This window comes from Passer domesticus, chromosome 27 (assembly GCF_036417665.1).
Source record: "Passer domesticus isolate bPasDom1 chromosome 27, bPasDom1.hap1, whole genome shotgun sequence".
Taxonomy (NCBI): Eukaryota; Metazoa; Chordata; class Aves; order Passeriformes; family Passeridae; genus Passer; species Passer domesticus.
In genome coordinates this window covers 3,297,938-3,322,207 of record NC_087500.1, presented here as the reverse complement: position 1 = coordinate 3,322,207, position 24,270 = coordinate 3,297,938, and the positions used below count along the sequence as shown (strand labels likewise).

General features: G+C 62.2%; 6 protein-coding genes across 11 annotated transcripts; 4 read left to right on the top strand and 2 right to left on the bottom strand.

Annotated features, from left to right (window-relative positions):
* The first annotated feature begins 97 nt into the window (after positions 1–97).
* Positions 98–3,748, top strand: NAGLU (N-acetyl-alpha-glucosaminidase). The gene is made up of 6 exons (XM_064399809.1): positions 98–559; positions 661–808; positions 880–1,026; positions 1,191–1,276; positions 1,439–1,695; positions 1,905–3,748. Exons 1-6 carry the CDS (start codon positions 144–146, stop codon positions 3,119–3,121), a joined length of 2,271 nt encoding a protein of 756 aa, XP_064255879.1. The 5' UTR covers positions 98–143; the 3' UTR covers positions 3,122–3,748.
* Positions 3,749–3,898: 150 nt separating this feature from the next.
* Positions 3,899–5,805, top strand: HSD17B1 (hydroxysteroid 17-beta dehydrogenase 1). Of its 2 annotated transcripts, XM_064399812.1 has the most exons (6): positions 3,899–4,239; positions 4,381–4,542; positions 4,832–5,011; positions 5,092–5,185; positions 5,283–5,466; positions 5,538–5,805. In XM_064399812.1, exons 1-6 carry the CDS (start codon positions 4,110–4,112, stop codon positions 5,706–5,708), a joined length of 921 nt encoding a protein of 306 aa, XP_064255882.1. In that variant the 5' UTR covers positions 3,899–4,109; the 3' UTR covers positions 5,709–5,805. The 2 variants fall into 2 exon arrangements, with proteins under 2 accessions (XP_064255882.1, XP_064255881.1); XM_064399811.1 differs by having other exon boundaries at positions 3,899–4,542.
* A 163-nt stretch (positions 5,806–5,968) lies between these two features.
* COASY (Coenzyme A synthase) lies at positions 5,969–9,949 on the top strand. Its single transcript, XM_064399810.1, has 9 exons — positions 5,969–6,590; positions 6,917–7,131; positions 7,257–7,388; positions 7,582–7,771; positions 8,106–8,170; positions 8,936–9,020; positions 9,124–9,221; positions 9,310–9,456; positions 9,697–9,949. The coding sequence occupies exons 1-9, from the start codon at positions 5,987–5,989 to the stop codon at positions 9,751–9,753; spliced, it is 1,593 nt and encodes a 530-aa protein (XP_064255880.1). The 5' UTR covers positions 5,969–5,986; the 3' UTR covers positions 9,754–9,949.
* An 819-nt stretch (positions 9,950–10,768) lies between these two features.
* Positions 10,769–14,462, top strand: MLX (MAX dimerization protein MLX). 4 transcript variants are annotated; one of them, XM_064400182.1, is made up of 8 exons: positions 10,892–11,147; positions 11,364–11,400; positions 11,522–11,611; positions 12,027–12,133; positions 12,311–12,410; positions 12,657–12,756; positions 12,967–13,168; positions 13,277–14,462. In XM_064400182.1, exons 1-8 carry the CDS (start codon positions 11,013–11,015, stop codon positions 13,331–13,333), a joined length of 828 nt encoding a protein of 275 aa, XP_064256252.1. In that variant the 5' UTR covers positions 10,892–11,012; the 3' UTR covers positions 13,334–14,462. The 4 variants fall into 4 exon arrangements, with proteins under 4 accessions (XP_064256251.1, XP_064256252.1, XP_064256254.1 ...); XM_064400183.1 differs by having other exon boundaries at positions 10,897–11,057; XM_064400181.1 differs by lacking the exon at positions 11,364–11,400 and having other exon boundaries at positions 10,769–11,057.
* Positions 14,463–14,632: 170 nt separating this feature from the next.
* Positions 14,633–16,602, bottom strand: PSMC3IP (PSMC3 interacting protein). 2 transcript variants are annotated; one of them, XM_064400186.1, is made up of 8 exons: positions 16,294–16,602; positions 16,107–16,213; positions 15,953–16,042; positions 15,768–15,879; positions 15,509–15,654; positions 15,336–15,389; positions 15,197–15,256; positions 14,633–15,117 (listed from the first exon to the last, which is right to left on the bottom strand). In XM_064400186.1, exons 1-8 carry the CDS (start codon positions 16,322–16,324, stop codon positions 15,058–15,060), a joined length of 660 nt encoding a protein of 219 aa, XP_064256256.1. In that variant the 5' UTR covers positions 16,325–16,602; the 3' UTR covers positions 14,633–15,057. The 2 variants fall into 2 exon arrangements, with proteins under 2 accessions (XP_064256256.1, XP_064256255.1); XM_064400185.1 differs by having other exon boundaries at positions 15,197–15,389.
* A 116-nt stretch (positions 16,603–16,718) lies between these two features.
* RETREG3 (reticulophagy regulator family member 3) lies at positions 16,719–24,264 on the bottom strand. Its single transcript, XM_064400180.1, has 9 exons — positions 23,986–24,264; positions 23,417–23,523; positions 22,248–22,278; positions 21,056–21,182; positions 20,277–20,361; positions 19,733–19,870; positions 19,202–19,281; positions 18,704–18,836; positions 16,719–18,241 (listed from the first exon to the last, which is right to left on the bottom strand). Exons 1-9 carry the CDS (start codon positions 24,174–24,176, stop codon positions 17,808–17,810), a joined length of 1,326 nt encoding a protein of 441 aa, XP_064256250.1. The 5' UTR covers positions 24,177–24,264; the 3' UTR covers positions 16,719–17,807.
* Between the last annotated feature and the right edge of the window lie 6 nt (positions 24,265–24,270).

The window sequence follows — 24,270 nt, the reverse complement described above, 5'->3', positions numbered from 1 at the left end:
GGCCCCCGCCGCCGGCACCGCCCAGCCGCGGGGCCGGGAGAGGCGGGGCCGTACCGGGAGAGGCGGGGCCGGGAGAGGCGGGGCCGGCGGCGGGCGGGGCCGTACCGGGAGAGGCGGGACCGGCGCAGGGGCAGGCAGCGACGATGGCGGTGCGGCGGGGACCGGAACCGGGACCGGGCCCGGTACCGGTACCGGGGCTGGCGCTGCCGTTCCTGCTGCTGCTGGCGGCGACGGCGGGGCGAGCGGCGGACGCGCGGCAGGAGGAGGCGGTGCGGGCGCTGGCGCGGCGCCTGCTCGGCCCGCGGGCCGCCGCCGTGTCGCTGTCGGTGGACCCGGCGCTGGCGGCCGGCGGGCCTGACGTCTACCGGCTGTGGTCACCTCCCGGCGCCGCCGTGGCCGTGGCCGTAGCGGGCTCCAGCGGCGTGGCGGCGGCCGCCGGGCTCTACCGCTACCTGCGCGATTTCTGCGGCTGCCACCTGTCGTGGTCCGGGGCGCAGCTCCGCCTGCCAGACCCGCTGCCCCGGCTGCGGGCCGAGATCCGCGCCGCCGCCCCCGGCAGGTAACGGGGCCGCGGGGCCGGGCGCCGCTCACGCCTCGTTGGCGCGGGACAAGGCGCTGTTATGTAAGGGGGCCCGGGCGCAGCCTCCGCCGCTCCCGCAGGTACCGGTACTACCAGAACGTCTGCGCCCAGAGCTACTCCTTCGCCTGGTGGGACTGGGCGCGCTGGGAGCGGGAGATCGACTGGATGGCGCTGAGCGGCATCAACCTGGCACCGGCTTTCGCGGGGCAGGAGGCGGTCTGGCAGCGGGTGAGGAGCGGGGCGAGGGGCGGCGGGGAGCGGGAGCCCTGGGACAGGCTGACCCCCGGCGCCCGGCACAGGTTTACCGCAGCCTGGGGCTGAACCAGTCGGAGATCGACAAGTACTTCACGGGCCCCGCGTTCCTGGCCTGGAACAGGATGGGCAACCTCCGCCGCTGGGCCGGGCCGCTGCCACCCGCCTGGCACTTCAAGCAGCTCTACCTGCAGGTACCGGGGGCAAACCCCTGTCACCCCCTGGTCCTCCTGGCCGAGGCTGCCCTCCTCAGCCTCGGGGAGCCCCCCGCTCTGCCCCGAGCTGCAGCAGCGCCTGGGGTGCCCTCGTGGGAACGTGGGGGCTTCTCTCCTGTTCCGTCTCTCCTTCTCTCTTCCAGTACCGCATCGTGGAGCGGATGCGCTCGCTGGGGATGACCACGGTGCTGCCGGCCTTCGCGGGCCACGTGCCGCAGGGGATCCTTCGGTAGGTGCAGCCCTGCCCTGGGGGCTCAGCCCTGGGCCTTTCCCGGGGTCTGATCTGCAGCACCTCCCTCTGTGCTTCCCCGGCAGGCTGCCCTGTCCCCACATGGGCACGGTGGTGCTGTCCTGTTCTGCTCCTGATCCCCATCTCTGCTCTCCCCTGCAGGGTCTTCCCACGTGTGAATGCCACTCGCCTGGGGCACTGGAGCCACTTCGACTGCGCCTACTCATGCATCTACCTGCTGGACCCAGAGGACCCCATGTTCCAGGTGATCGGGACCCTCTTCCTGAAGGAGCTGATCAAGGAGTTTGGCACAGACCACGTCTATAGTGCAGACACCTTCAACGAGATGACCCCGCTCTCCTCCGACCCTGCCTATCTGTCCAGAGTCAGCAACGCTGTTTTCAGGTCGATGACAGGAGGTGGGTCTGTGTGTGGTGCTGGCCTGGCCACAGGAGTCCAGGTGGGATAGCAGGGGCTGGGGGAGGTGGCTGTGGGCCCCATGCAAGCGCAGAACCCATTGGTGCCAGATCCCAAAACCCCCTTGAGGGGTGGTTAGTGGCCCCAGGGCCTCATGAGACACCTGTGGAGGACGCCTGGAGAGGATCTCACTGTGCTCTTCTGTCCCCAGCTGACCCCAAGGCGCTGTGGCTGATGCAGGGCTGGCTCTTCCAGCACCAGCCTGACTTCTGGCAGCCAGCACAGGTGCGGGCCCTGCTGCACGGAGTGCCCCTTGGCAGGATGATTGTTCTCGACCTCTTTGCTGAGTCCAAGCCCGTCTACGAATGGACAGAGTCCTTCTATGGGCAGCCCTTCATCTGGTGCATGCTGCACAACTTCGGGGGCAACCACGGCCTCTTTGGCACTGTGGAGGCCATCAACCACGGCCCCTTCGCAGCTCGGCGCTTCCCCAACTCCACCATGGTGGGCACGGGGCTGGTGCCCGAGGGCATCGAGCAGAACGACATGGTGTATGAGCTGATGAACGAGCTGGGCTGGCGGCAGGAGCCCCTCGACCTGCCCAGCTGGGTGACCCGCTACGCCGAGCGCCGCTACGGCGCCGCCAATGCCGCCGCAGCCGGCGCCTGGCGCCTGCTCCTGCGCAGCGTCTACAACTGCACCGGCGTCTGCGTCAACCACAACCGCAGCCCCCTGGTGCGCCGGCCCTCGCTGCGCATGGACACGGAGCTCTGGTACAACGCCAGCGACGTGTACGAGGCCTGGCGCCTGCTGCTGAGCGCCGGCGCCGAGCTGGGCTCCAGCCCCACCTTCCTCTACGACCTGGTGGATGTGACGCGGCAGGCAGCCCAGCAGCTGGTCAGCGACTACTACCTGAGCATCCGCCAGGCCTTCCAGAGCCACGCGCTGCCGGAGCTGCTGGCGGCCGGCGGCGTGCTGGTGTACGACCTGCTGCCAGAGCTGGACAGCCTCCTGTCCAGCCACGGCCTCTTCCTGCTCGGCCGCTGGCTGGAGAGCGCCCGTGCCGTGGCCACCAGTGAGCGGGAGGCCGAGCAGTATGAGCTGAATGCCCGGAACCAGGTGACGCTCTGGGGGCCCAGCGGGAACATCCTGGATTATGCCAACAAGCAGCTGGGGGGGCTGGTGCTGGACTACTACGCTGTGCGCTGGAGCCTCTTCGTCTCTGTGCTGGTGGAGAGCCTCAACTCAGGCCGCCCCTTCCACCAGGACCAGTTCAACCAGGCTGTCTTCCAAGTGGAGAGAGGCTTCATGTACAACAAGAAGCGCTACCCTGCTGTGCCAGCTGGGGACACGATGGAGATCTCCAGGAAGCTGTTCCTCAAATACTACCCCAGAGCCCTGCGGCACAGCTTGGCTGGGCCTGCGTGACTTTGGGTTCTGCCTCCAGAGCTTCCCCCAGAGAGGGTGCACAGAGCCCCTGCACCCTCCCACATCTGGGCTTCTGGCCTGATGGCTGTGTCCTGGAAGAGGGGCACAGTGGCCCTGGTGGCCCTCAGCCAGCCTGGATCCACCCCTTCCTCTGCATGGGCAGGATGTGCCCCCAGAGGGGCTGGCACATGGACAAAGAGCTGGCAGGTGGGTGGGGAGAGGCTGTGCCCCATCCAGCACCATGCTCTGTGCTCAGCTCTGCCCAGCTGCCCTGAGCCTGTCCCAGGAAACCTGGGCTGCCCCAGTGCTCACAGCTTGGTGAGACGCTGGAGAGGGACAGGACAAATGTGTCCCTGCTGTGGGGCCTTGGCTGGCTAGCAGGGGCAGCGATGGGGGAGAAGCAGACAGTGGGCAGGGGGCAGAGCAGTGTTGCACCCCAGTGCCTGTGGGGTAGGCCTGCATGGCCCTGCCCACATTTGGTGCCTTCTGTATCATGAAAGACTTTGCAGCGTTGCTGCCTGCAGTGTTGCTGGAGCTGCGCTCCCTTGGACAGAGTTTTTGAGGCCTTTTCCACAGCTGGGGCTTGGGCAGAGCCCAGCTATGGAGCAAATACAGACTTTTCTCCCACGTGTGTCCAACTCCTTTTGCTAGCACAGGACTGTGTGGAACATGGGGGCAGAGGAGCAGCTCAGCCCCGAGCCTGCCCAGCGGGAACACCCTGCCAGACGTGTCCTGGCAGCTGGGATGCCTGGCACAGCAAAGTACAGCTGGGGCAGACCCCTGGGGCTGCGGCTGCCCTCGTGCCCCAGAGCCTCCTCCAGCAGGGAGGTCCTGGCTCAAGGAGTTTTTATCACAGCACCTGCACGAGGATCAAGGCACAGGGAGCCCCAGGCATGCGCAGGGAGGTGGGTGGAAGGGCCTTGAGATAAGGCAGCAGACACAACACGGTGCCGTGGGGCGGGGGGGACCCCTTCCCCAGCCCTCTTAAATGGGGTGGCCCCGTTGGCCAGCACTGGCAGCCATGGAGAGAACCACGGTGCTGATCACGGGCTGCTCCTCAGGCATCGGCCTGGGGCTGGCTGCACGCCTGGCAGCCGACGCCGCTCGCCGCTTCCAAGGTAAAGGAGTCTGGCAGCCCCGGGGGTCCGGCAGCCCCAGGTGGTCTCACCAAGGAGAGACAGAGCCTGGGGGTGGGCTGGGGTGGGTGCTGGCCGTGCAGCTCGGTGGCACTGCTGCCCACGGCCACGCTCTCTCCCCAGTTTATGCCACCATGCGTGACCTGGCCAAGGGGGAGCGGCTGCTGGAGCGCCTGGGGGGCTGCTGCCCCGACACGCTGGAGCTCCTGCAGCTCGATGTCACTGACCCCTGCTCGCTGGCAGCTGCTGCACAGCGGGTGCAGGGACAGCGGCTGGATGTGCTGGGTATGGCTCTTCCTGGTGCCCCAGTGTCCCCGGGGTGGCTGAGGGGACTTCTCTGGGGTCACAACCCTCCCCAGGGCACCAGGAGGAGAAGCCAAATTATGGGAGGTGCAGGCAGTCCTAGGGCTGGGATGTGTTTAGCAGGGAGAGGTGCAGCAGATGAATTTGGGGTGCCAAGGGCTCATCAGCAGGGAAAGCCCCCCCATTTCTGCCTTCTGGCACTCGGCGGTGTGTGGGGCTGCAGTCCCTGGCTGACTGCCCTGTGCCCAGCTGACTGCAGCGTGCCTGGCAGTCTGCAATGCAGGGGTGGGACTGATGGGACCGCTGGAGACCTGCTCCGACCAGGCCATGAAAACTCTCTTCGACGTGAACCTCTTCGGGGCTGTCCGCACCATCCAGGCGTTCCTGCCTGCCATGAAGAGCCGCAGGGCCGGGCGGATCATTGTCTCCAGCAGCATCGGGGGGCTGCAAGGTGGGACCCCCAGCACCCTGCGGCACACGGAGCTTCCCGCGGGGAAGAGCTCTGGTGCTCAGGGTGTGGCTTTGCCCCAGGGCTGCCCTTCAATGCTGTGTACTGTGCCAGCAAGTTCGCAGTGGAGGGGCTGTGCGAGAGTCTGGCCATCGTGCTGCGCCCCTTCAACATCCAGTGAGTGCCGGTGATGCCACGAGGGCTGGATCCTGCCCACCCGGATGGGGGAATGCCAGGGCGGGGCACGGTGGCACTGATGCGCTCCCTCCCGCAGCCTGACGCTGGTGCAGTGCGGGCCCGTCCACACCAGCTTCCTGGCCAACCTGCAGCGCCCCGACCCTGAGAGCAGCGAGATGCGGGGCTTGGACGCCGAGACGCAGCGGCTGTACCGCCGGTACCTGGGCCACTGTCAGAGCATCTTCCGCGACACGGCCCAGGAGGTGGAGGAGGTCCTGCCGGTCAGTCACCGCGGGGCGGGGGTGGCCGTGGGGCCGAGCCAGGGATGGCTCTGACCCGGCTGCGGTGCCAGGTGTTCCTGGAGGCCATCGGCAGCCCCTGCCCACCCCTGCGCTGCGCCAGCACCCAGCTCCTCGCCCCGCTGTGGCGCCTGCGGCTGAGCAGCCCCGACGGCTCCGCGTACGTCCGCGCCATGCACGACTTCGTGTTCGGCGGCGGCGAGGCCGGCGGGGAGCAGCCCTGAGCGGAGCCACCCACCCCAGCACCGGAACCGTTGCCACGCCAACCCCCAGCCCGGGCGCGGGCCCGTTCGCGCGCTCGGTGCCGCCGTGTCCCCAATAAAGCCCTTCGCAGCCGCACGGCTCCGGCTCCGTCCCCGTCACGTTCGGCCCCTCGGGGCGGGCAGGCCGGCCGGTCTCCTCCTCCGCGGGCGGAGCCGGGAGGCGCGGCGCTGCTGGGAGGCGGTGCTGTTCCGGCCCCGCTGCCGGCCCCGTTCCGGTCGGCGGCGCTTCCGGCGCGGCGATGCCGCCGTTCGCCTCGGGGCTGCTGGTGCTGACGGCGCCGCTGCCCGCGCTGCCCCGGCGGGCGGCGGGGCTGGTGGCGGCGGCGGCGGGGCTGGTGGCCGGGCCGCTGTACGTGCATCTGCAGCCGGGGCTGCGGCTGGCCGGCCCCGCCGCCGGCGCCGGCGCTCCGCCCGCGGGCCCCGCGCTGCTGCGGGCTCTGGCCGCGCTGTACACGGCGGCGGCGGCGCGGCGGGGGCTGGACCTGCGCGTCCTGCTCGGGCCCGGCCGCCGCCTGGCACGGCAGCCCCGCGTCCTGCTGGCGGCCGCCGCCGAGGCGCCGGGGCCGCTGGAGCCGGTGCAGCTCGGGCTGCAGCGCCTGGCCGCCGCTCTGTACGGCTGCCCGCCCAGCCTGCCCGCGCTGCTGCTGGGCGAGGACAGCGCGGGGGACCCCGAGGGGGACCCCGAGCAGGATCTGGACGCGGTGCTCCCCGAGTTCTTGGACGTGGCGGTCGGCGGCACCTTCGACCGGCTGCACGGCGCCCACCGGCTCCTGCTCAGCGCCTGCTGCCTCCTGGCCCGGCGGCGGCTCCTGGCCGGGGTGGCCGACGGAGAGCTGCTCCGCCGTGAGTCCGGGGCGGCCGTGGCACTGCGCGGGCACGAGGGCTGAGCCCGGTGCTCCCCGGGGCAGGGCAGTGGTCTGGGGGCCCAGGAACAAGTGAAGTCGTGGCAGTCACCCACACAAGGCGGTGCCATCCAGGCAGAGTGTCAGTGGGGATCCGGGGGGGACCCGGTGTCCTGCCCACAACCAGCAAGGTGTACAAGTGCAGCGAGGGCAAGGGAAGGGGGAGGCAGCGTTCAAAGTCCCATCTCTTGGTCTCTCTTTTCCCCCATCTCTTGGTCTTGCTTTTCCGTCACTCGTGTGCTTCTCCGCCCTCCTGGCACCCGGCAGACAAGGTCCTGCCAGAGCTGATCGAGCCGTACGAGGTGCGGGCGGCGAAGCTGCGCGAGTTCTTGGAGGATGTGAAGCCCTCACTGTGCTACGACATCGTGCCTCTGGCTGACCCCTTCGGCCCCTCGGTCACAGACCCCGACCTGCAGTGCCTGGTGGTCAGCGAGGAGACCCGCCGGGGAGGGGAGGCTGTGAACAGGAAGAGACATGAAAAAGTAAATCCCACACTGGAGATCCCTGCCCACCCTCTCACCCTGATACTGCCTGGGGGCAAATTCGGTCTTGATTTGCCCCTTCCCTCTGCTGCATTCTCGTGACTGGGGCTCCCTTCTCTCATCAGGGGCTCCCCGAGCTGGCTCTGTATGAAATCAAATTGATGAAGGATCCTGACCACACTCAGAACGAGGAGGAGAAGATCAGCTCCTCCAGCCTCCGGCAGAGGCTGCTGGGGACGCTGCTGCAGCCCCCACGGGTGAGGGGGGCCTGCAGAGCCCCAGCTGCAATGGGAGTGCCCGGCAGGAGGGGTGGGAGTCTTGGGAGTCCAAGAGTTTGGAGAGGCTGCCTGCTGCTCTGCAGGGCCTTTCATGGCCATCTCCAGGCCGGGGTGTCAGCCCCAGCAAAGCCCAGATCTCCGTCTGCTGCCACAGCTTTCCTCTTTCCCTTAGCGAGACCCAGCTCTGCCGCTGCGCCCGTACATAATTGGGCTGACTGGGGGAACTGGGAGTGGGAAAACCTCCATTGCCAAACTCCTGGGGAGCCTGGGCGCGTTCGTCATCGACGCTGACAAGCTGGGCCATGCCGCCTATGTCCCTGGTGGCCCGGCCTACGAGCCAGTGGTGACAGCCTTTGGGGCAGGTAGAGTCACTGGAGGCTGCAGGGAGGAGGAAGGGGAGGGAGGGGTGTCCCAGAGGGCCCTGGCCTGTGCCCCACTCCCTCCCCATGGGTTTTGGGCTCCCCAAGTGTTGTGTGTCCCATGTCAGAGCTGCTGGTGGGGAATGATGAACCAGGCTGCTGTTTGCCTGGAAAAAGCTCTTCTTCCCTGTCCTTTTCAGGAATTGGGTGAAGAGCTGCCAGGTCAGGTGTTTGTGTGTGCTGTTGAGAGCCCTGTGCCAAAGCCCTTTCCCCAACCCAGGCTTGCCACAGGGATGGGAGTTGTCCCTCCCAAACCTGTTGTGCTTCTGCCTTGCAGAGATCCTGAACGAAGATGGAACGATTAACAGGAAAGTCCTCGGGGCCAAAGTGTTTGGAAAGCAGGTAAAAGCAGGTTTATTGTAAATACTTAATGCTGTGAGTGGGAGCTGTTCTCTTGTGCCAGACGTTTTGAGTTTTCAGCCCTTTGAGATGGTGACACCTTCCTGGCTGTGTTTTCTGGCAGTGGCATGGGGACAGGGTGGGACAGGTCACATCTCTGCAGCTGAATCAGGAGCTGTGCTGGATACATTGCTCTTGCCCTGCAGCTGCTGCTGCCTCCCTGTTCCCATCCCTGTCCCCACTGCCATCCCCATGTCCTCTGTACTGTGCTTTTCCTTCACCCACCTCAGAGCAACACACCTGACAAACACAGCCAGGGGTCAGTGCCCCTTGTGCCCAGGGGGGCTCAGTGGCACCTGGCCTTTACAGGTGCTCAGCCTGTTGCTCTGCTGCTTCCCCAGCCAAGGTGGAGGCACATCAAGAGGTTCTCTGGATGGACATGTCTTTTGTGGGACCTGCTGCACGGGGAGCTTGCTGTGCTGTGGAGCAAAGCACCTCTCACAGCAGAGACTGAGAGCAGGGTCCTAATGGCAGGACAAGGAAAATAATAGGAGAAAGCACCCTGACCCTGGCAGCAGGAATAGGAGCCTCTGGCCAGTGTGAAAGCTTTCCTTCCTGGTGTTCAGTGATGGGCTGGACCCCCTCCCCACTTTCAGTGGCTCCTTCCTGGGTGTCCCCTGAGTGCTTACACCCCCACTCTCCTGGCTGGCTACAGAGGAGTTCTGAGGGCAAGGGACTGCATCTCAAATCCTGCTGTGTCCTTTCTAGGAGCAGCTGAAGAGGCTGACGGATATTGTGTGGCCCAAAATAGCCCAGATGGTGAAGGAGAGGGTCAGGGAGGCTGATGCTCAAGGTAACGAGGGTGGCTCTGTGGCAGTGAAGTGTTAGCAAGGTGGGAGTGAGCCCAGGCTGCTGCCATCCATGTCCTGGCAGTGAGGAATGCCCTTGTTCCCTAGGGAAGGCCGTGTGTGTGCTGGACGCTGCCGTGCTGCTGGAGGCCGGCTGGCAGGACATGGTCCACGAGGTGTGGACAGCCATCATCCCGGAGGAGGAGGTGGGCAACGCCCTGGGCCCCTCACTTACTGCCAGGGCTGGTCCTCAGCCTCTCCCAAGCGCCTGAGTGTCCCCTGTGTCCCCGCCAGGCCGTGAGGCGCATCGTGGCCAGGGACGGGCTGACCGAGGAGGCCGCTCGCCGCCGGCTGCAGAGCCAGATGAGCAACAGGCAGCGGGTGGAGCAGTCCCAGGTGGTGCTCTGCAGCCTCTGGGAGCCGGACATCACCCGCCAGCAGGTGAGCCGGGGCTGCTGCAGCACCAGCGGTGCTCTGCGTGGTTGTGACGGGAGCTGCAGGCTCCGTGTGTGCTCAGGCCGTGCCTGGGTGCGCTGTTCACCATCGAGGCTGCACAGCGGGTGGAACTGGGGATGTGGATTCAGCCGGGAGGGAAGAGGCGGGATGGTGCTGTGGCTCCTGCCCGAGCCGAGGCGCCGCTCGCCTCCCGCGGGCTCTGAGGCGCGGCCGGTTCTGTGGCAGGTGCAGAAGGCCTGGGACCTGCTGCAGCAGCGCCTGGGCCCGGAGCCTGGCCCGTGAGGGCCCGGCCCGTGAGGCTCCGTGTCCAGCCGCCACTGCCCACCATGGACCGGCGGACGGAGCAGCGTGGGACCGAGACCACTGGCCCCGTCCAGCCCCGGGGAGGCGCCGGGGCGTCCGTCCTGCGGTCCCCCCGTGAGGGGGAACGCTGCAGGGCTGAGCCCCGCTGGGTGACAGTAAAGAGGCTGCTCCTGCAGTGCGTGTCCGTGCGCCCGTCCCGTCCCGTGCCCGCTCCCGTTCTGGCTCTGGGCCTGTGGGGCTTGGTGTGGGACTCCCGGTGCCCATGTGAGACTCCCGGTGCTCAATGTGGAACTCCCGGTGTCCGTGTAGGACTCCCAGTGTCCGTGTGGGATTCCCGGTGTCCGTGTGGGATTCCCGGTGCCCCTGTGTCACTCTCGGTGTCTGTGTGTCACTCCCAGTGTCCGTGTGGGACTCCCTGAGCCCGTGTGTCACTCCCGGTGCCCTGTGTGGGATTCCCGGTGCCCGTGTGGGATTCTCGGTGTCCGTGTGGTACTCCCAGTGCTCAATGTGGCATTCCTGGTGTCCGTGTGGCACTCACGGTGCCCCTGTGGCACTCCCGGTGCCCGTGTGTCACTCTCGGTGTCCGTGTGTCATTCTCGGTGTCCGTGTGTCACTCCCAGTGCCGGTGTGTCACTCCCGGTGTCCGTGTGGGATTCCCGGTGTCCGTGTGTCAGTCCCGGTACCCGTGTGTCACTCCCGGTGTCCGTGTGTCACTCTCGGTGCTCAATGTGTCAGTCCCGGTACCCGTGTGTCACTCCCTGAGCCCGTGTGTCACTCCCGGTACTCGTGTGTCACTCCCTGAGCCCGTGTGTCACTCTCGGTGCTCAATCTGTCACTCCCGGGGTCCGTGTGTCACTCCCGGTGTCCGTGTGTCACTCCCGGTGCCCCTGTGTCACTCCCTGAGCCCCTGTGTCACTCCCGGTGCCCCTGTGTCACTCCCGGTACTCGTGTGTCACTCCCTGAGCCCGTGTGTCACTCCCGGTGCCCGTGTGTCACTCCCGGTGCCCGTATGTCACTCCCGGTGTCCGTGTGTCACTCCCGGTGCCCCTGTGTCACTCCCGGTGTCCGTGTGTCACTCCCGGTGCCCCTGTGTCACTCCCGGTGCCTGTGTGTCACTCCCGGTGCCCCTGTGTCACTCCCGGTGTCCGTGTGGGCTCCCGCTGGTCCCGCCCCTGACGCCGCGCGCCCCCTGGCGGCCCCGGCGCTCCCGGGCGGTCACGTGAGCGGGCGGGCGGAAGATGGCGGAGCCGCCGGGCGCCGCCGCCGAGGACTCGTGGGGGAAGGTGGGGCCGGGATCGGGTCGGGCCGGGCCGCCGGGTGCCGCGGGGGCGCAGGGCGGCGCGCCGGGACGGGGCTCATGGCGGCCGGGCAGGGTGAGCGCCGGGCTGGGGGCGCGGGGGCGGGGAGCGCGCGCGAGGCGGTGCCGGGGCGAGGGGCGGCGGTGCAGGCCCCAGCGGAGCCGCAGCTCGGGGGTGGCGGGTGCTGCTCGGCACGACCGAGCTCCTGGGGGCCGGGGGGCTGCGGGGCGCGGGCCCGGTGGCCGCCCCGGCCCCGCTGACGTGTCTCCTCCGCCCGCCGGCCCCGCGCAGGTGGACGCGGCCTACGGCGACAATGGCCTGGACTCCGGTAGGTGCCCGCGCCGCCCCCGTTCGTGGGTGGCGGCGGCTGCCCGGGGACGCCCCCCTCGTGTCCCTGCGCCCGGTCACACCCCGCGCTGGGCACTGACCCCGGCACGCTCTAATTCCAGCGCTCTTCATGGAAAATGCCCGGAAAGGCAGCATAGTGTCCCGGGCCAACAGCATCGGCTCCACCAGTGCCTCTTCTGTCCCCAACACAGGTGGGGTTTGCTCTCCGTGACAACGCGTTTCTGCTGGCTGGGGAATCCGGCACGTGCCGGGCTTCAGGTCTGCCCTGCACCGAGGGGGTGAGCGTGGCTGGGCAGGATTCCTGTCCTGAGGAGAAGGAGGAGGAGGAAGGTGGTGGGAATAGCACCAGCAGGGTTTGGAGTCGAGAATCACTCTGGGTTTGACATCTTAAGGGAACTGCCGGTATCTGCCTCCTGCCAGCTCCCTGAGGAGACTGAAAGTGTCACCAGGGCTCCTTGGAAGGCTTTTCTCCTGCCCAGCCTGCTGTAGTTGAATGGGGTGGGGGCTCTGCTGGGTCTGGCTGCAGCCGTAGTGGTCCCTTGAGCTGTCTTGTGCCCCTCCTGGTGCCTCTGTGTCCCCACGCCCAGCCACACTGTGTCCCCACAGACGACGAGGACAGTGACTACCACCAGGAGTCCTCCAAGGAGTCCTACAAGGACCAGCGCCGCCGGGCGCACACCCAGGCCGAGCAGAAGCGCCGAGATGCCATCAAGGTGAGAGAGGCAAGGGGCAGCAGGCAGTGCTGCAGTGCTGCTGCAGCACCCTGCTCTCCCAGCACTTGTGTTCTGCTGCTGGACGTGCCCTGGCTCTGCCGGGCTGTGCTGTGGGAGCTGGGTGTGCTCCTGGCCCCACAGGATGAGCCCACACTCTGTGGCTCTGCTTCCCTGCAGAAAGGCTACAATGACTTGCAGGCCATCGTGCCCACCTGTGAGCAGCAGGATTTCTCCATCAGCTCACAGAAGCTGAGCAAGGCCATTGTGCTGCAGAAAAGTGAGTCCCAAGGGCAGGAGGGAAGGAGGTGCTGCCAGCCCCCAAAGCTCCGCCCTGGAGGTGTGCAGGGCAAGGTTCAGCACCTTGGAACCTTCTGGTGTGAGGGGGAGCTGGGGTGCTGCTCTCCTGCACTCACTTTCCCCAAGGGAACTGGGTCAGTGGGTGCTGATGGTGCCCTGGTTCAGGCACCTCCTGTGGGGATCTCGTGTGTGCCCCCAAATCCTCACTCTGTGTTTGCATGCTCAGCTATTGACTACATCCAGTTCTTGCACAAGGAGAAGAAAAAGCAGGAGGAGGAAGTTTCTACCCTCAGGAAAGATGTGATGGCCTTGAAGATCATGAAAGTGTAAGGGAAGAGCTGTTGGGGTCGTGCCCTCTGCTTCCGTTGTTCCCTCCCATCCTTGTGGGGTTGTGCAGTGGTTCTCCAGCTGGGGACAGCCCTGGAGCTGGGAACCAGGAGCAGGAGCTGGTGTGGGAATTCAGAGCTGGGAGTGGCAGCTCAAGAGTCACCTGTGGAGACCTCACTGCTGACCTTGGTGTGCCCTGCTTGTTTCAGGAACTATGAGCAGATTGTGAAAGCTCATCAGGACAATCCAAACGAGGGGAAGAACCAGATCTCTGATGAGGTGAAGTTCAATGTTTTCCAAGGCATCATGGACTCCCTCTTCCAGTCCTTCAATGCCTCAGTCTCTGTAACGAGTTTTCAGGAGCTCTCAGCGTGTGTCTTCAGCTGGATTGAGGAGCACTGCAAGCCCCAGGTGAATGCAGGGCTGCAGAGGGGCTGGTGCCATGGCTGAGGGGGCAGAGACGGTGGCACAGGGGTGGCTGTCCCTCCACAAACCAACTGTGTCCTTTCTCTGCCACAGACGCTGCGGGACGTTGTCATCGGGGTTCTGCACAAGGTGAAGAGCCAGCTCTACTGAGCCTGCCGTGCCACTTCTGTGCCCGTGGGGATGGGCACTTCTGCCAGAGGCCAGGGTGCCAGGCACCACCCTGGGCCCTCTCCCTTGTGGCTGTTTTTAAGGTTCTCTGAATTATTTATTGTATTCCTTCTGAAGCCCAACGGTGGCTGTGCAATCAGTGCTGCTCCACTCAGTGCCTCCAGATCTTTGTAGGGACTGGGCAGGAGGGGAGGGAAAGGTGGGGAGCAGAGTCTCTGGCTCAGGCCATGGGGCTGCCTGTGCCACTGACTCTCCTTGCAGAGCTGATCCCAGAGCAGCTCCACTCTGTGCCCTCAGGCCTGTGACAGCCCTGCTGTCCCCAGGGTGGGCAAGTGTGACAAATGCATACTAAAAACCATGGGTTTCTGGTCTAGCAGCAGGAATTGTTTTTCCCTGACCCTCTGGGCTGTGCCCTGCCCCTCTGAAGCAGCTGTTTTGAGTCAGCTGTTGCATTTTGGAGGAGCCTGACAGTGCTGGCAGCAGGATGAGCCCATCAAGAGCTGGGAGCTGTGGCCCTGGCAGCACATGCTAGGGCCTTGATGAACCCCAAGCATGCTGCAGCCATGAGTCCCTGGGAAGGATCAGAGGAAGTTCCTGCAAGTGCTGGAACACCTCTCCTTTTCAGAAACTCTGGCTGTACTGCACAGCAAAGTTCTGCAGCTGTAGCATGGCATGGCTGTGTGCACTTGCTGCTCCTCCTTAGAACTTTTGTACACACACATACATGACCAGCCTCGATTTGATTTTTATTATTGTAAATTTTGGAATGGTCCCACAGTGCTGCTTGTGCCAGCTGTAGAAGCAGCTGCTATCAGGGACATGTTTGACCCTGTCCCACGCCCAGTTTGGGTCACAGCTCTGCTGGGCACTGTCCAGAGTGATGGGACCAGGGTGCTGCCAGCAGCAGGGTTGGTTCTCCATAACCATGCTTGTGCTCCTGCTCCAGGGGCACATCCAGGGAATGTTTTTCAGGCAGTTTTTCCAGCACTGAGGAGGGAGTGCTGCCTCCTGCCTTGGGAAGAAGACGTGGAATTTTACAGACCTCACACGTGAAAGTGATGTATTTTTCTATTGTGAAAAGTAATTAAATAAATTTCACTGAATGTTTTAATGAGTTTTCTGATGCTGAGTTCCTGGAGCTGTGCCCTGGAGCTGGTGGTTTCCAGAAGCCCATTCCAGCCCCTGTGCTCAGGTTACCCTCTCCTGGCTCCTGCCTTCCCCACTCCTCGGGGCCTAAACCCTGCCCTGACACCCTCTGAAGAGACAAACACCACAGGGATGTGCAGCTGAACCAAAATCCTGGTGTTTAATGGATCATATTCTCCTGTGACCACTCAGGCACGCAGCAGGAAGCAGGTAGAACACAGTCAGAGCCCTGCAGCCCAGACAGTCCCTCGCTGCCTTTCCTTACCAGAACACCAGGGACAGCACCAGTGCCCCCAGGTGTCCCCTCAGCCACATCAGACCCCAGCCAGGCAGCTCTGTGCACTAGGGGCAGGAAAAAACAACATTCCACTGCAAGGAGAGGGCCAGTGCCAAGTTACTCCTACCCACCACCCTTCCAACTGCAAAACATTTTAAAACAAACCCAAATAAATACACAGGACAGATCCCAGTGCTGCAAAAACAGAAAAAGAACAACCTAACAGCCGAGTTTCGGAGGCAGCTCTGCAGCAGCTCCCCAGAACAAAGGCTCCCCCAGCACCTCACGTGGTCGCTGGCAGCACAACGCCGTGGTCCTCATCTGTCTCTATCCCAACCTCCTCCTGCAGGGCGCCGAGCAGATCAGAACAGGCTCAGGGTCTGGTTTGACAGCTGAGGGCACAACCCAGCCTCGGTACTTACAAAGAATTGCTTCTTGCTCTTGGGATAGCCCTCCAGGATGGCATCCAGCAGCTCGGTGGCCTGGCGAGACAGGGCCCGTGAGGGCTGTGGGCAGCAGTCCCAGCGGGGCATCCCTGCCCACCCGCAGCACGGCCGGTACCATGCGCTTCCTCCGGCGCCACTCCCGGCGGTACAGCTGCTGCTCCCGGCACACCTGCCAACAGCACCGGGTCAGAGCTGCCCCATGGGGCCCTCAGCAGCCCCAGGTGAGCACTGTAAGGGAAGGGCTGGATCCTGGATCCACACTGATCCCGGGCTCAGACAGCTGTTCACCTTCTCTTTTTCCTCTGGAGTGACGTGGTTGGTAGCAGATTTAATCCTCTCCAGCTTCTCCGTGTAACTGGCACAGTCCTTCCTCAGCGCCTCGATCTCCCTGGCAATCTCAGGGGTGGTCATGGAGCTGTTCAAGTCCTTCAGCTCTGGGAAGGCGGCACCGATCACCGGCCGGGCCGTCACCCGGCACCAGGGCACGGCTGCCCGTGCCCTCGGGGATGCCGCGGTGGCTCGGGGCCGCCCGGCCGGGCACACTCACCCGCCTCCATGTGCCGCCAGCTCTGCTGCAGCGCCTGCAGCTGGCCGGAGCGGGCGGCGATCTCCCCGTCCAGCCCGCGGAGCTCCGCATCGCTGGCGGCCGGGAGCTGCTCCTGCGGGGAGCGGCGGGTCAGCGCTGCGGGCGAGCGGGGCCAGCGGGCGGCGGCGGCGGCGGCCGGGGCTCACCTGGGCGGCGAAGTAGATCTTCTGCTTCCCGTAGACCTTCTCACGCACGCTGCCCTGCTGCGCCAGCTGCTCCAGCGCCTTCACCACGGCCTGCGGGACGCGGCGTCAGCCGGGCCCGGCCCGCCCCGCCCCAGCCCGGCCCGGCCCCGCTCACCGCCTTGCCCAGCCCGTGCTCCCGCTGCAGGTTCCCGAAGGCATCCTGGGCGCTGTACGGGCGGTTCTGCTCCCGCAGGTACCGCAGCAGCACGGCGGCGGCGCCTCCTGCGGGCCCAGCCCCGGTCAGCGCGGCCTCCCGGGGCCGCAGAGGCCGCCCGGTGCTCCCCCGGCCCTCCCGCACTCACCGCCGCCCGCGGCCTCGCGCCCTTTGCTCATCCCGCGGCCCCGCGCCTCCCGCCCCGCTCCGTTCCCGGTTGGCGCCGGTCACGCACTTCCGGCGCGCCACCCGCTGCCCGCCAACCGCGGCGGGGGCGGGGCAGGCCGTGGTGGGCGGGGGAACGTGCCCGGTACCGGCCCGCCCCCGCGGGAACGGGCCGCGCACAGCCCAGAGCGGGAGCGGGTCGGGGCTCAGCGGCCCGGGGCAGGCACTCACCGACGGGAACCGGCGCTCCCGCCGCCGCAGCCACCTCCCCCCACCAGATCCGCACCGGCCTCGCCAGCGAAGGGGCTCCAACCCGTTACCGACCTCCCGTTCCCGGCTGAGGCCGCCCCCCCGACCCCGACCCCCCCAGCACGGTCGGATAAGCAGAGTCAGACAAACAGCAGCCAGTATCGGGGTCCCTGACGAGGTACGTTCTTGGCTGCACAAACGAGATCAGAACCGGGTCTGTATGGCTTAGGAAAAGTAACGGGGGCGCTCGGTGGGCAGAGCGGGGCTGGCTCGCCCTGGGGGCTGCTGGTTTGCTCACAGGGCCGCGGCAGGCACGAGCTCCTCAGTCACTGCTGGTCTGGGCTGCTGTCCCCGTGCGGTCTCGGGGCTCTGCCTGCCCAAGGCTGGAGGCAGCAAGGGCCCAGGGCACAGCACCGCCCTGCCAGCCCTGCTGCACCTCCTCCTTCCTCCAGGAAACCTGCACGGCCCCGGCCCTGCCCACGGGAACGCACTGGAGCAGCACAGGGGATTCTAGCAAAGTGTTAGTTGGCTCTTAACAAAGGCTGTTAGTTCAGAAAAGCAACACAAAGCAGGGGCTACACGTGGATGTTCTTGTAGGTGGTCTGATGGTCACAGCAGGTGTCTTATTGCCATTGAGCTCTTACAAAACAGCATCACGAGGAGCTGGAGCCGAGGGAGCAGCCAGTGCAAGGAAAACATTGTGGCTGCACAACATCCACAGTGGAGCAAGGGGCTTGGTTCCACCTGGAGTTGGATATTGCTGGGAGAGAAGACTTGGATTTGTGCACAGATTGGGATATTGGGGAACAGCTGTGTGAGACAGAACAGCATTGAGTCCCAGACACGACGTCTGAGGGGCTCTGTCCTGTTCCCCTGGTTACACATCAGTGCCAGAACTCAGTGCACAATTGTTCCTGGCGATGCTGTCAGTCCCACTGGACTTGAGAGCTGCAAACACCAGATTTATTGTCTCAGAGAAAGTTTGGAGCAGGCAGCATCATGTCAGACAGTGCAGAGTGATTGTGGAGCTATCCCATCAACGCCTCTTCCCTCCAGATTGCCAGTGTCCTTTATTTTAAGATCCAAGCGAGGCTACGAGTCACAAGTCACAGTGGTGCACCCAGCCAGCACTGGCTGTCACATCACCCAGACTCACAGGAGACGACTGAGAGAACTGTGCAAAGCTTTTCCTTCTAGGATTCACTCCATGATGCGCAATAGAAAACCAGAGGGAAGTGACAGGGTGGTTTACTGGCCCCGGGAGCCAGTGGGATCCAGCTGGTTCAGCTCGGACTGATCCAGCAGTTCAAAGTCATCCCCTTCAGCGTCAGTGTCCAAGTCCAAACTGGCTGCTCTGAGGTGAGTCTTTGCCCCTCTCTGGGGGTTGGTGCTGCGTGAGGAGCCTGGCTGAGAGCCTCCTGACAGTGCCAGCTGGATCATGCCCCTGGTGACAAAGCCAGCGATGTTGTTGGTGAGGTTCTGCACCGATGGCACTGTGCCAAATTCCTCCTGCTCGTATGGGAGCTGCAGCTCCTCTGTCCCTTGTGGGCGGTACGCCAGGCTCGGGATCCCAATGCTGGTGTCATCTTCATCATCTATGCCAGTTGCTTCTGGGTTTATGGAAGGGAAGTCAGGGAGATCCCGGGCAAAAGATTCTTCTGGGTCACTGTGACCATCCAGGTCTGGAAGAGGAGAAAGTGCTTTAATTGCCAGTAGTCACCGGCACCCACAGGCTCAGGCAGCAGCTGGGCCAGCAGCTCCCCTGGACAGTGTTGGGAGCTCTCAGTCCACACTCTCTTCAAGATCTCCCTCACCCCAAGTGTTCAGATCCCTCTGACCTCCCAGCTCACTCACAAGGAACACAGTGCTGAAGCAGCCACCTGTGAGAGGGGAGCAGCAGCACCCACAGCCAGACTGGCAGAGCCTGATCTGCCTGTGCAGAGCTGCTGCCCTCGCTCAAGCACCACAGAATGAAGGAGGAAGTTCAGTTCTGAACAAAACAGGCACTTGCAGCTCATTTCCAGCAGCAAGGCTGACATCAAACAGCCAGACTTCAATGATGGGAGGTAACACATCCTCCCTCCGACCCACCACACTGGCGCCTGCTTGGCATTCCACACCTTCCAGAAGCTGTTTCCTCTCACCTTCTGATCCCTCTGTCAGGGGCGTCTGGCCCCTGGAAAGGTTAAACATCCCATTTTCAGTATAGGAAACCTCAGCATCTGAATGCTCAGAGTCAGAGATGGTCAGTTCCTTGGCAACCACGGAGTCATCCAGCTTTGAAATAGAAGATAAAATTGAAAACATCAACACTAGAAAGGTTATCCCCATGCCTCAAGACAAAATAGATGATGGAGTGGCCTCCAGCTGAACCTGGACCCCATGGGAGACTGGTACCTGAGACTCATTCACATTTACTGCACCGTCTAGGAGACTGCAGCTGGCACAAGCAGCTCTGGACATTCTTTAGTGGAACAGAGTGGGAAAGACCTATCTGAAAGGACAGTGTCCTCATCTGCTCTCCTATCACCCTCAGCTGTGCTGCCAGATGTGCTGCTCACACCTCAGCCAGATGCTGCATGTCCCCCCAGTGGGGTTTGTTCCTTCCAGCTGAGCTCTTCCCTCTCCAGGGGCTCTGTTACCTTGGGGCAGAATGCAGCCAGCTCCTCTTCGCTGTCACTCCCATCATCCGTGGCTTCCTGACCAAGGGCCCGGCCACGCACTGTTAGAAACCAGACACAAAGCTGTTACTGCTGCTGGGGCAAGGCTCTGTGCAGGACCAGAAAAGCCCAGACTGCACATAACAGAGCAGAGCTCTGTTCCACAGCAGAGCCATGATCATTTCTGACTGCGGCTGTCGCAGGTTTTTTTCTGAAATGAACATGTTTAGAACTCCCTCGCACAGAGCCTTTCCTCCTTTTTCCAGAATAGAGAACACACAGTTCTGACAGCCACGAACTGGAGCAGCTCAGTGCTGTGAAAAGCCCACAGCAGCTGCTTCCTAGGAGATGGCTGCAGAGGCGGAACTGCCTCTCTCACTTCCCAAGGCAGTTCCAAGAATTTGCCATGCCAGACATGCAGCCCACCATGGCTGGAGCCTCTGCTCACAGCCCCTTCCAGGGATCAAAGATCAAGGTGTGAAACCTTGGGGGCAGAAAGGGCACAGGACTCACGCTGCCTCTGGCGCTGCCTGGCTGTCACGTATCCCCGGACGCTGAAGTCCAGCCGCTGCAGCACGGGCTCCAGCCTGCGGTACACGCGCTGCCCCAGCCTGTGGTACACGGCCAGGGGCCACAGCAGGACCAGCAGCACTGCAGGGAGTGGAATGCAGGTTAGAAGGTTGCTCAGGATGCTGCTTGGCAAACATCCTGCATGTTTTGTGAGGCAGCACAACACACAGAGCACGGTAGATCTGAGCAATGAGGGCAGTGCTGTGGGGGGTTGTTGGAACAGGTGCCATCACCTCTGCCAATTTAACAAAATTGACAGGCCAACCTGTTGGTGCTCAGATCTGTAGTTATTAAGCACTCAAACACCTTCTCTCCAGACCAGACTTCAAGTCCTGGTCAAGAACCACCACATTCCTGGCAGAATGTATTGTTTTAAATTTTAAAGGCACTCACACAAGCTTTCCTTTTGAGCCCCATCCTTTGGACATCCGGCACCCACTCATCTCCTTTCACATATAAGTCTGTGCTGGCACAGAGGTTTACTTACACAGCAAGTATGAGAGCAAGAGCCCAGGGATGTACTGGCCCAGGACAGCCAGGAAGGTGAACACTCCACACACTAGAAGGCAAAACTGAAGACATGAGAGACAGTGAGTTTCCAGGGTTAAGCAGTAGGTCCACTCACTTCTTGACCATGTCAGCCTCTGCAAATCCTGCGTCAAGTCATTGTTCCAGAGAGGGTGAAGCCTCCACAGTGTCCAACCACCTGCTCCAAAGTGGGCACACACAGGGGCGTCTGCCCCCAGAGCCACTGGCACTGAGACCTCCTGCCTCAGGGCAAGAGGAGCTTCCCAAAGCAGGGACACCAACAGCGAGGAAGAGGCTAAACTAGAGAGCTCCTCAAGGTGAAGAGGACAAGGGCAATATCACTGTGCTACAGGTTTCTCTTCCCATCAACTCAAAAAAAAAAAAGAAGGAAAAAAGCTTGACACACTTTCTCAAACTGTTAAAACCCAGTGAGGAGACAAATTTGACAGTGACTTGAAAAGCCAGACACCTACAGAAGGAGCAGCCACGCTCTCACTTCAGTGGTGCAATCCACACACTGACATTCACTTTCTCCTCCCTCCTCCACAACCTGATTATTCTGCCTGGGCTTTCCATTCCTCCCCACCACATAACAGGCACAGTGTTGTGGGAGACCTCCCATGACAACCACCCATCCAGGAACGTGTTCAGCCAGTGCTGGATGCCAGCACAGGAGGATCCTCGTGGTCAGCAGAGGCTCCACACCAAACAGGTTATTTCTGAACTGCACATTCTTACCTTGCCAGGACTTTGCCTCTTGAAAACGAAGAGGTTACTTAAGAAGTTGGTCCCAGTCACCCATCCTTCAGCCAAATGATGGCAGAGCTCTGGCAGTCCGAGCAGCCGAGGGTGGACGTATCCCCAGCTGCAGTGAAGGCAGAATTTGGGAAAATATTGCTGCATCAGTGTCAGCCTTGTTACAAATACTTGTCTTCTGTTCCCACCCAGCACAGAGCTCTAGAGATGAGGGCCACTTGCCCTCCAAGCAGTGCCCTGCCCAAAGCAGTTCATCTACAGCCCCTCTAGCAGCATCCCAGTGCTCCCACAGCAGCTGACGAGCAGGAATTTCAGCCAATGTCCTGGACCAGTTTCCATGCTGCTGGAGGGAGTGCACAGTGCAGAGGCAAATCAAGTGAATCCCTTTACTTTTTCTGTGTTTATCTGGTCAACTGCAGCCTCCAAGTGTTCAGCATGAGGTCTAGAAGCAGCCTTGCACCTCACTTCATGTGCTCAGTTACTCTGGAGGCCTTGAACTGGTCAGCTTTGTTAGTGTTGCCTAACTGCTAGTCAGGAGTACCTGAAGGTTAGAAAGAGCAATTCCTTTTGTGCCTGGGCCTCTTAAAAAAGAAATTAATAAAGACAATTGTCCTTTGGCAGCTGCTCAGGTGATTTAATCAGGAACTGACATCCAGCACAGCCTGGCAGTGGCAGGAAGGTGTGCCCAGAGAGGCAGGTGTGAGCAGTGAGGCAACACCTCAGCATTTCTCAACCCATAATTAATGCTGCAGTCAGGTCATAACTATGCAGAAACAACTGCTGGAACAAGCCTGTTAAATATTCCCTATCAAGTCTCAGAAGACTTCATTAATTCCCACAGAAATGCTGTTTTCCTGCTACTGGAGAGCCATACAAGAGGAATTGCTCCTAAGGCAGCACCTCTAACTTCAGGGGGCAGGGAACCAAGCAAGCATAATTGGAGGCTGGTATGAAAGCAAAGCACGATAAAATGGCTTGGGCAAGTCAAAAACTTCTCAGGACCACCTGACTGCATCTGGATCTCCATCTGCCCTCTGCTGAGCAGCTCCCAGGGCCCCCCTCCCTTCTCCCCCTCCTCCTCCTCACCCGAAGGAGCCAACATCCCAAGCATGTGCAGGTAACACCACAGTATCACAGCAAAGTATCACAGCACAGCAGTCAATTAGTTTCCTACCTCTCATTGTCTAATTCATCAGGTCTTGCCACTAAAATATTAAGAACAGACACTACATTAGTTGCAAGGAATTTGCCATGGGAATGCTTAGCTCTTGGGATTTAAGTAAAGCTTTAATAAGCTGGGGAACACCTGGAAAAGACATTAACTGTAATTACAGGACGGAGAAGCATCACTCCATAACAAATCTTGAGTGTGTACGTGTGACAGTACAGGACTGCAAGAGCCTCCCTGCTGCTCCTTGGTGTTTGTTGGACTCTAGAAGCTGCTCACTTCCCTCTCCCCCACTCCCTGCACACACAGCTGGGGAGGAGGAACAGCCTGCAGACTGCAGGCATCAGGATTTAAATCCTTTGATACCTTCCCACCCAGGCTGGGACTTGAAAGGGATGTCCCAGCCACTGTGAGAGATCAAATCAGAGGGATGAGGGAGCTGGACAGACACTGTCTCCTAGGAAGGAGCCTGAGCCAAGCTTTGAAACCAAGGAAAGCTTTAATGTCTTCCCAGGAACATGGATTGAAGCAGAAAGCTGGGAGCTGAACTTGCTGGTTAGTCAGGGAACCAGCCCTGGGAACATGCAGACCCTGACACTGCTCCAAACCAACCTGTCCATGCAAAGCCAAGGGACCCCAGCTGCTTGGAATGGGGGAGTTCATCAGTGTATTAATGTCACAAAGGAGGGATACAACTGCTTTGGTTACTGAAAGCTGAAAACTAAAAGCTAACTTCATTATATTATACTGTTCAGATGCCTCTTCTCCCAAGGGCATCTCTGCTCAACAGCAAGGGACTTGTCTTCATCCTAAACTGATTATGGATTCTGAGGGGGATTCCAGATGAGTTCCACATATGTTTCTACTTCTCACCCTGGTCCTGAATGCTCAGAAAGTGAATCACTGTGTCCAGCCTGCACTAGGTCACGTACATCCTGTGGCTCAGGATTACAAGACAAATACCAGTGTCACAAGCACAAAAAGAGCTTGTGTTTACACAGGTCACAACATCCCAGCTGCAGATAGAGCATGCCTGCACTACTCCTGCTGGCTTCTAGACCCTTAAAGCAAAAAGTTGAGGTTTTAACACTGTAACTGCAGGCAGCGCAGAGCCTGTACTTGTGGGGCTGGAAACTGGGCTTGATTTGCTGCTATGAGCTCAAAATGCAACTTACCACCAATTTCTGGCCAGATTTTGTGCTTCCACTGGTCTAGACACACTACCACTATGAGGGTTAAAGCAACCAGGAACAGCAAACGAAGGGAAGTCAGAGCAAAGAACCTATGGGGAAGAAACCAATGAATTGGTACCGGCCAGATCTTTGTGAGACAAAAAGGGCAACACAAACCAACTCAAACCACTCACTCGGGGAAAACTCAGCACCTGCTACTCAGGCCCCACGCAGCGTGCCCCGGGGGCAGCTGCTGGGTGACTCTGCTGGTGTCGGTTCTCCCGGGACAGCCCTGCTGTGCAGCTCCTGTCCCGGGCAGGCTGCCCTCCCTCCCGTGCCACACAGCAGGCTGAGTTTGGTGCTCTCAGGTCCGAGGAGAGCACGGGGACGGGGCCGCAGCAGACGCAGCGCTGCCGGTCCCTCCGGTCCGGAACGGGGCACAGAGCAAACCCGCGGCCCCTCACTCCTCCCCAAGCCCCGCAGCCCCGGCGATCGGGCTCGGCGGGGCCGCTGCGCCGCCCGGTCCCTATCCCGATCCCGGTCGCGGTCCCGGTCCCAGCCCCGCCGCTCACCAGAACAGGCCGTGCACCGCCACCCAGCACAGCGCGCTGCGGCCCGGCCGCTCCCACACCAGCGCGGCCTGCACGGCGCCCAGCAGCGGCTCGTAGGGCCCGAGGCGGCAGCGCAGCGCCGCGCTCAGCGCCTGCACCCGCCGCTGCCGCTCGCCGGGCCCGGGCCCCACCGCCGTGGCCGCCGCCGCCATCGCTCCCTCACGGCGTCAACATCCGCCCGCCGGCTGCGCGCGCGCGGCCGCCGCCAGCATGGCGGCCCCCAGCAACCGACTGCAACTCCACTCT

Coding starts and splice junctions, on each gene's coding strand:
- NAGLU (XM_064399809.1), top strand. CDS start 144: ATGGCGGTGCGGCGGGGACCGGAACCGGGACCGGGCCCGGTACCGGTA. Junction 560..660: donor CGCGCCGCCGCCCCCGGCAG/GTAACGGGGCCG, acceptor CCGCTCCCGCAG/GTACCGGTACTACCAGAACG. Junction 1,277..1,438: donor GTGCCGCAGGGGATCCTTCG/GTAGGTGCAGCC, acceptor TCTCCCCTGCAG/GGTCTTCCCACGTGTGAATG.
- HSD17B1 (XM_064399811.1), top strand. CDS start 4,110: ATGGGGTGGCCCCGTTGGCCAGCACTGGCAGCCATGGAGAGAACCACG. Junction 5,012..5,091: donor CAGCATCGGGGGGCTGCAAG/GTGGGACCCCCA, acceptor GCTTTGCCCCAG/GGCTGCCCTTCAATGCTGTG. Junction 5,186..5,282: donor CTGCGCCCCTTCAACATCCA/GTGAGTGCCGGT, acceptor TCCCTCCCGCAG/CCTGACGCTGGTGCAGTGCG.
- COASY (XM_064399810.1), top strand. CDS start 5,987: ATGCCGCCGTTCGCCTCGGGGCTGCTGGTGCTGACGGCGCCGCTGCCC. Junction 7,132..7,256: donor ACAGGAAGAGACATGAAAAA/GTAAATCCCACA, acceptor TTCTCTCATCAG/GGGCTCCCCGAGCTGGCTCT. Junction 9,222..9,309: donor CCATCATCCCGGAGGAGGAG/GTGGGCAACGCC, acceptor TGTCCCCGCCAG/GCCGTGAGGCGCATCGTGGC.
- MLX (XM_064400181.1), top strand. CDS start 10,784: ATGTCACTCCCGGTGTCCGTGTGTCACTCCCGGTGCCCCTGTGTCACT. Junction 12,411..12,656: donor GGCCATTGTGCTGCAGAAAA/GTGAGTCCCAAG, acceptor TTGCATGCTCAG/CTATTGACTACATCCAGTTC. Junction 12,757..12,966: donor GCCTTGAAGATCATGAAAGT/GTAAGGGAAGAG, acceptor TGCTTGTTTCAG/GAACTATGAGCAGATTGTGA.
- PSMC3IP (XM_064400185.1), bottom strand. CDS start 16,324: ATGAGCAAAGGGCGCGAGGCCGCGGGCGGCG. Junction 16,043..16,106: donor AGCACGGGCTGGGCAAGGCG/GTGAGCGGGGCC, acceptor CGCGTCCCGCAG/GCCGTGGTGAAGGCGCTGGA. Junction 15,880..15,952: donor AGATCTACTTCGCCGCCCAG/GTGAGCCCCGGC, acceptor CGCTCCCCGCAG/GAGCAGCTCCCGGCCGCCAG.
- RETREG3 (XM_064400180.1), bottom strand. CDS start 24,176: ATGGCGGCGGCGGCCACGGCGGTGGGGCCCGGGCCCGGCGAGCGGCAG. Junction 20,362..21,055: donor AGAGGCAAAGTCCTGGCAAG/GTAAGAATGTGC, acceptor TCATGTCTTCAG/TTTTGCCTTCTAGTGTGTGG. Junction 19,282..19,732: donor CAGGCAGCGCCAGAGGCAGC/GTGAGTCCTGTG, acceptor GGTTTCTAACAG/TGCGTGGCCGGGCCCTTGGT.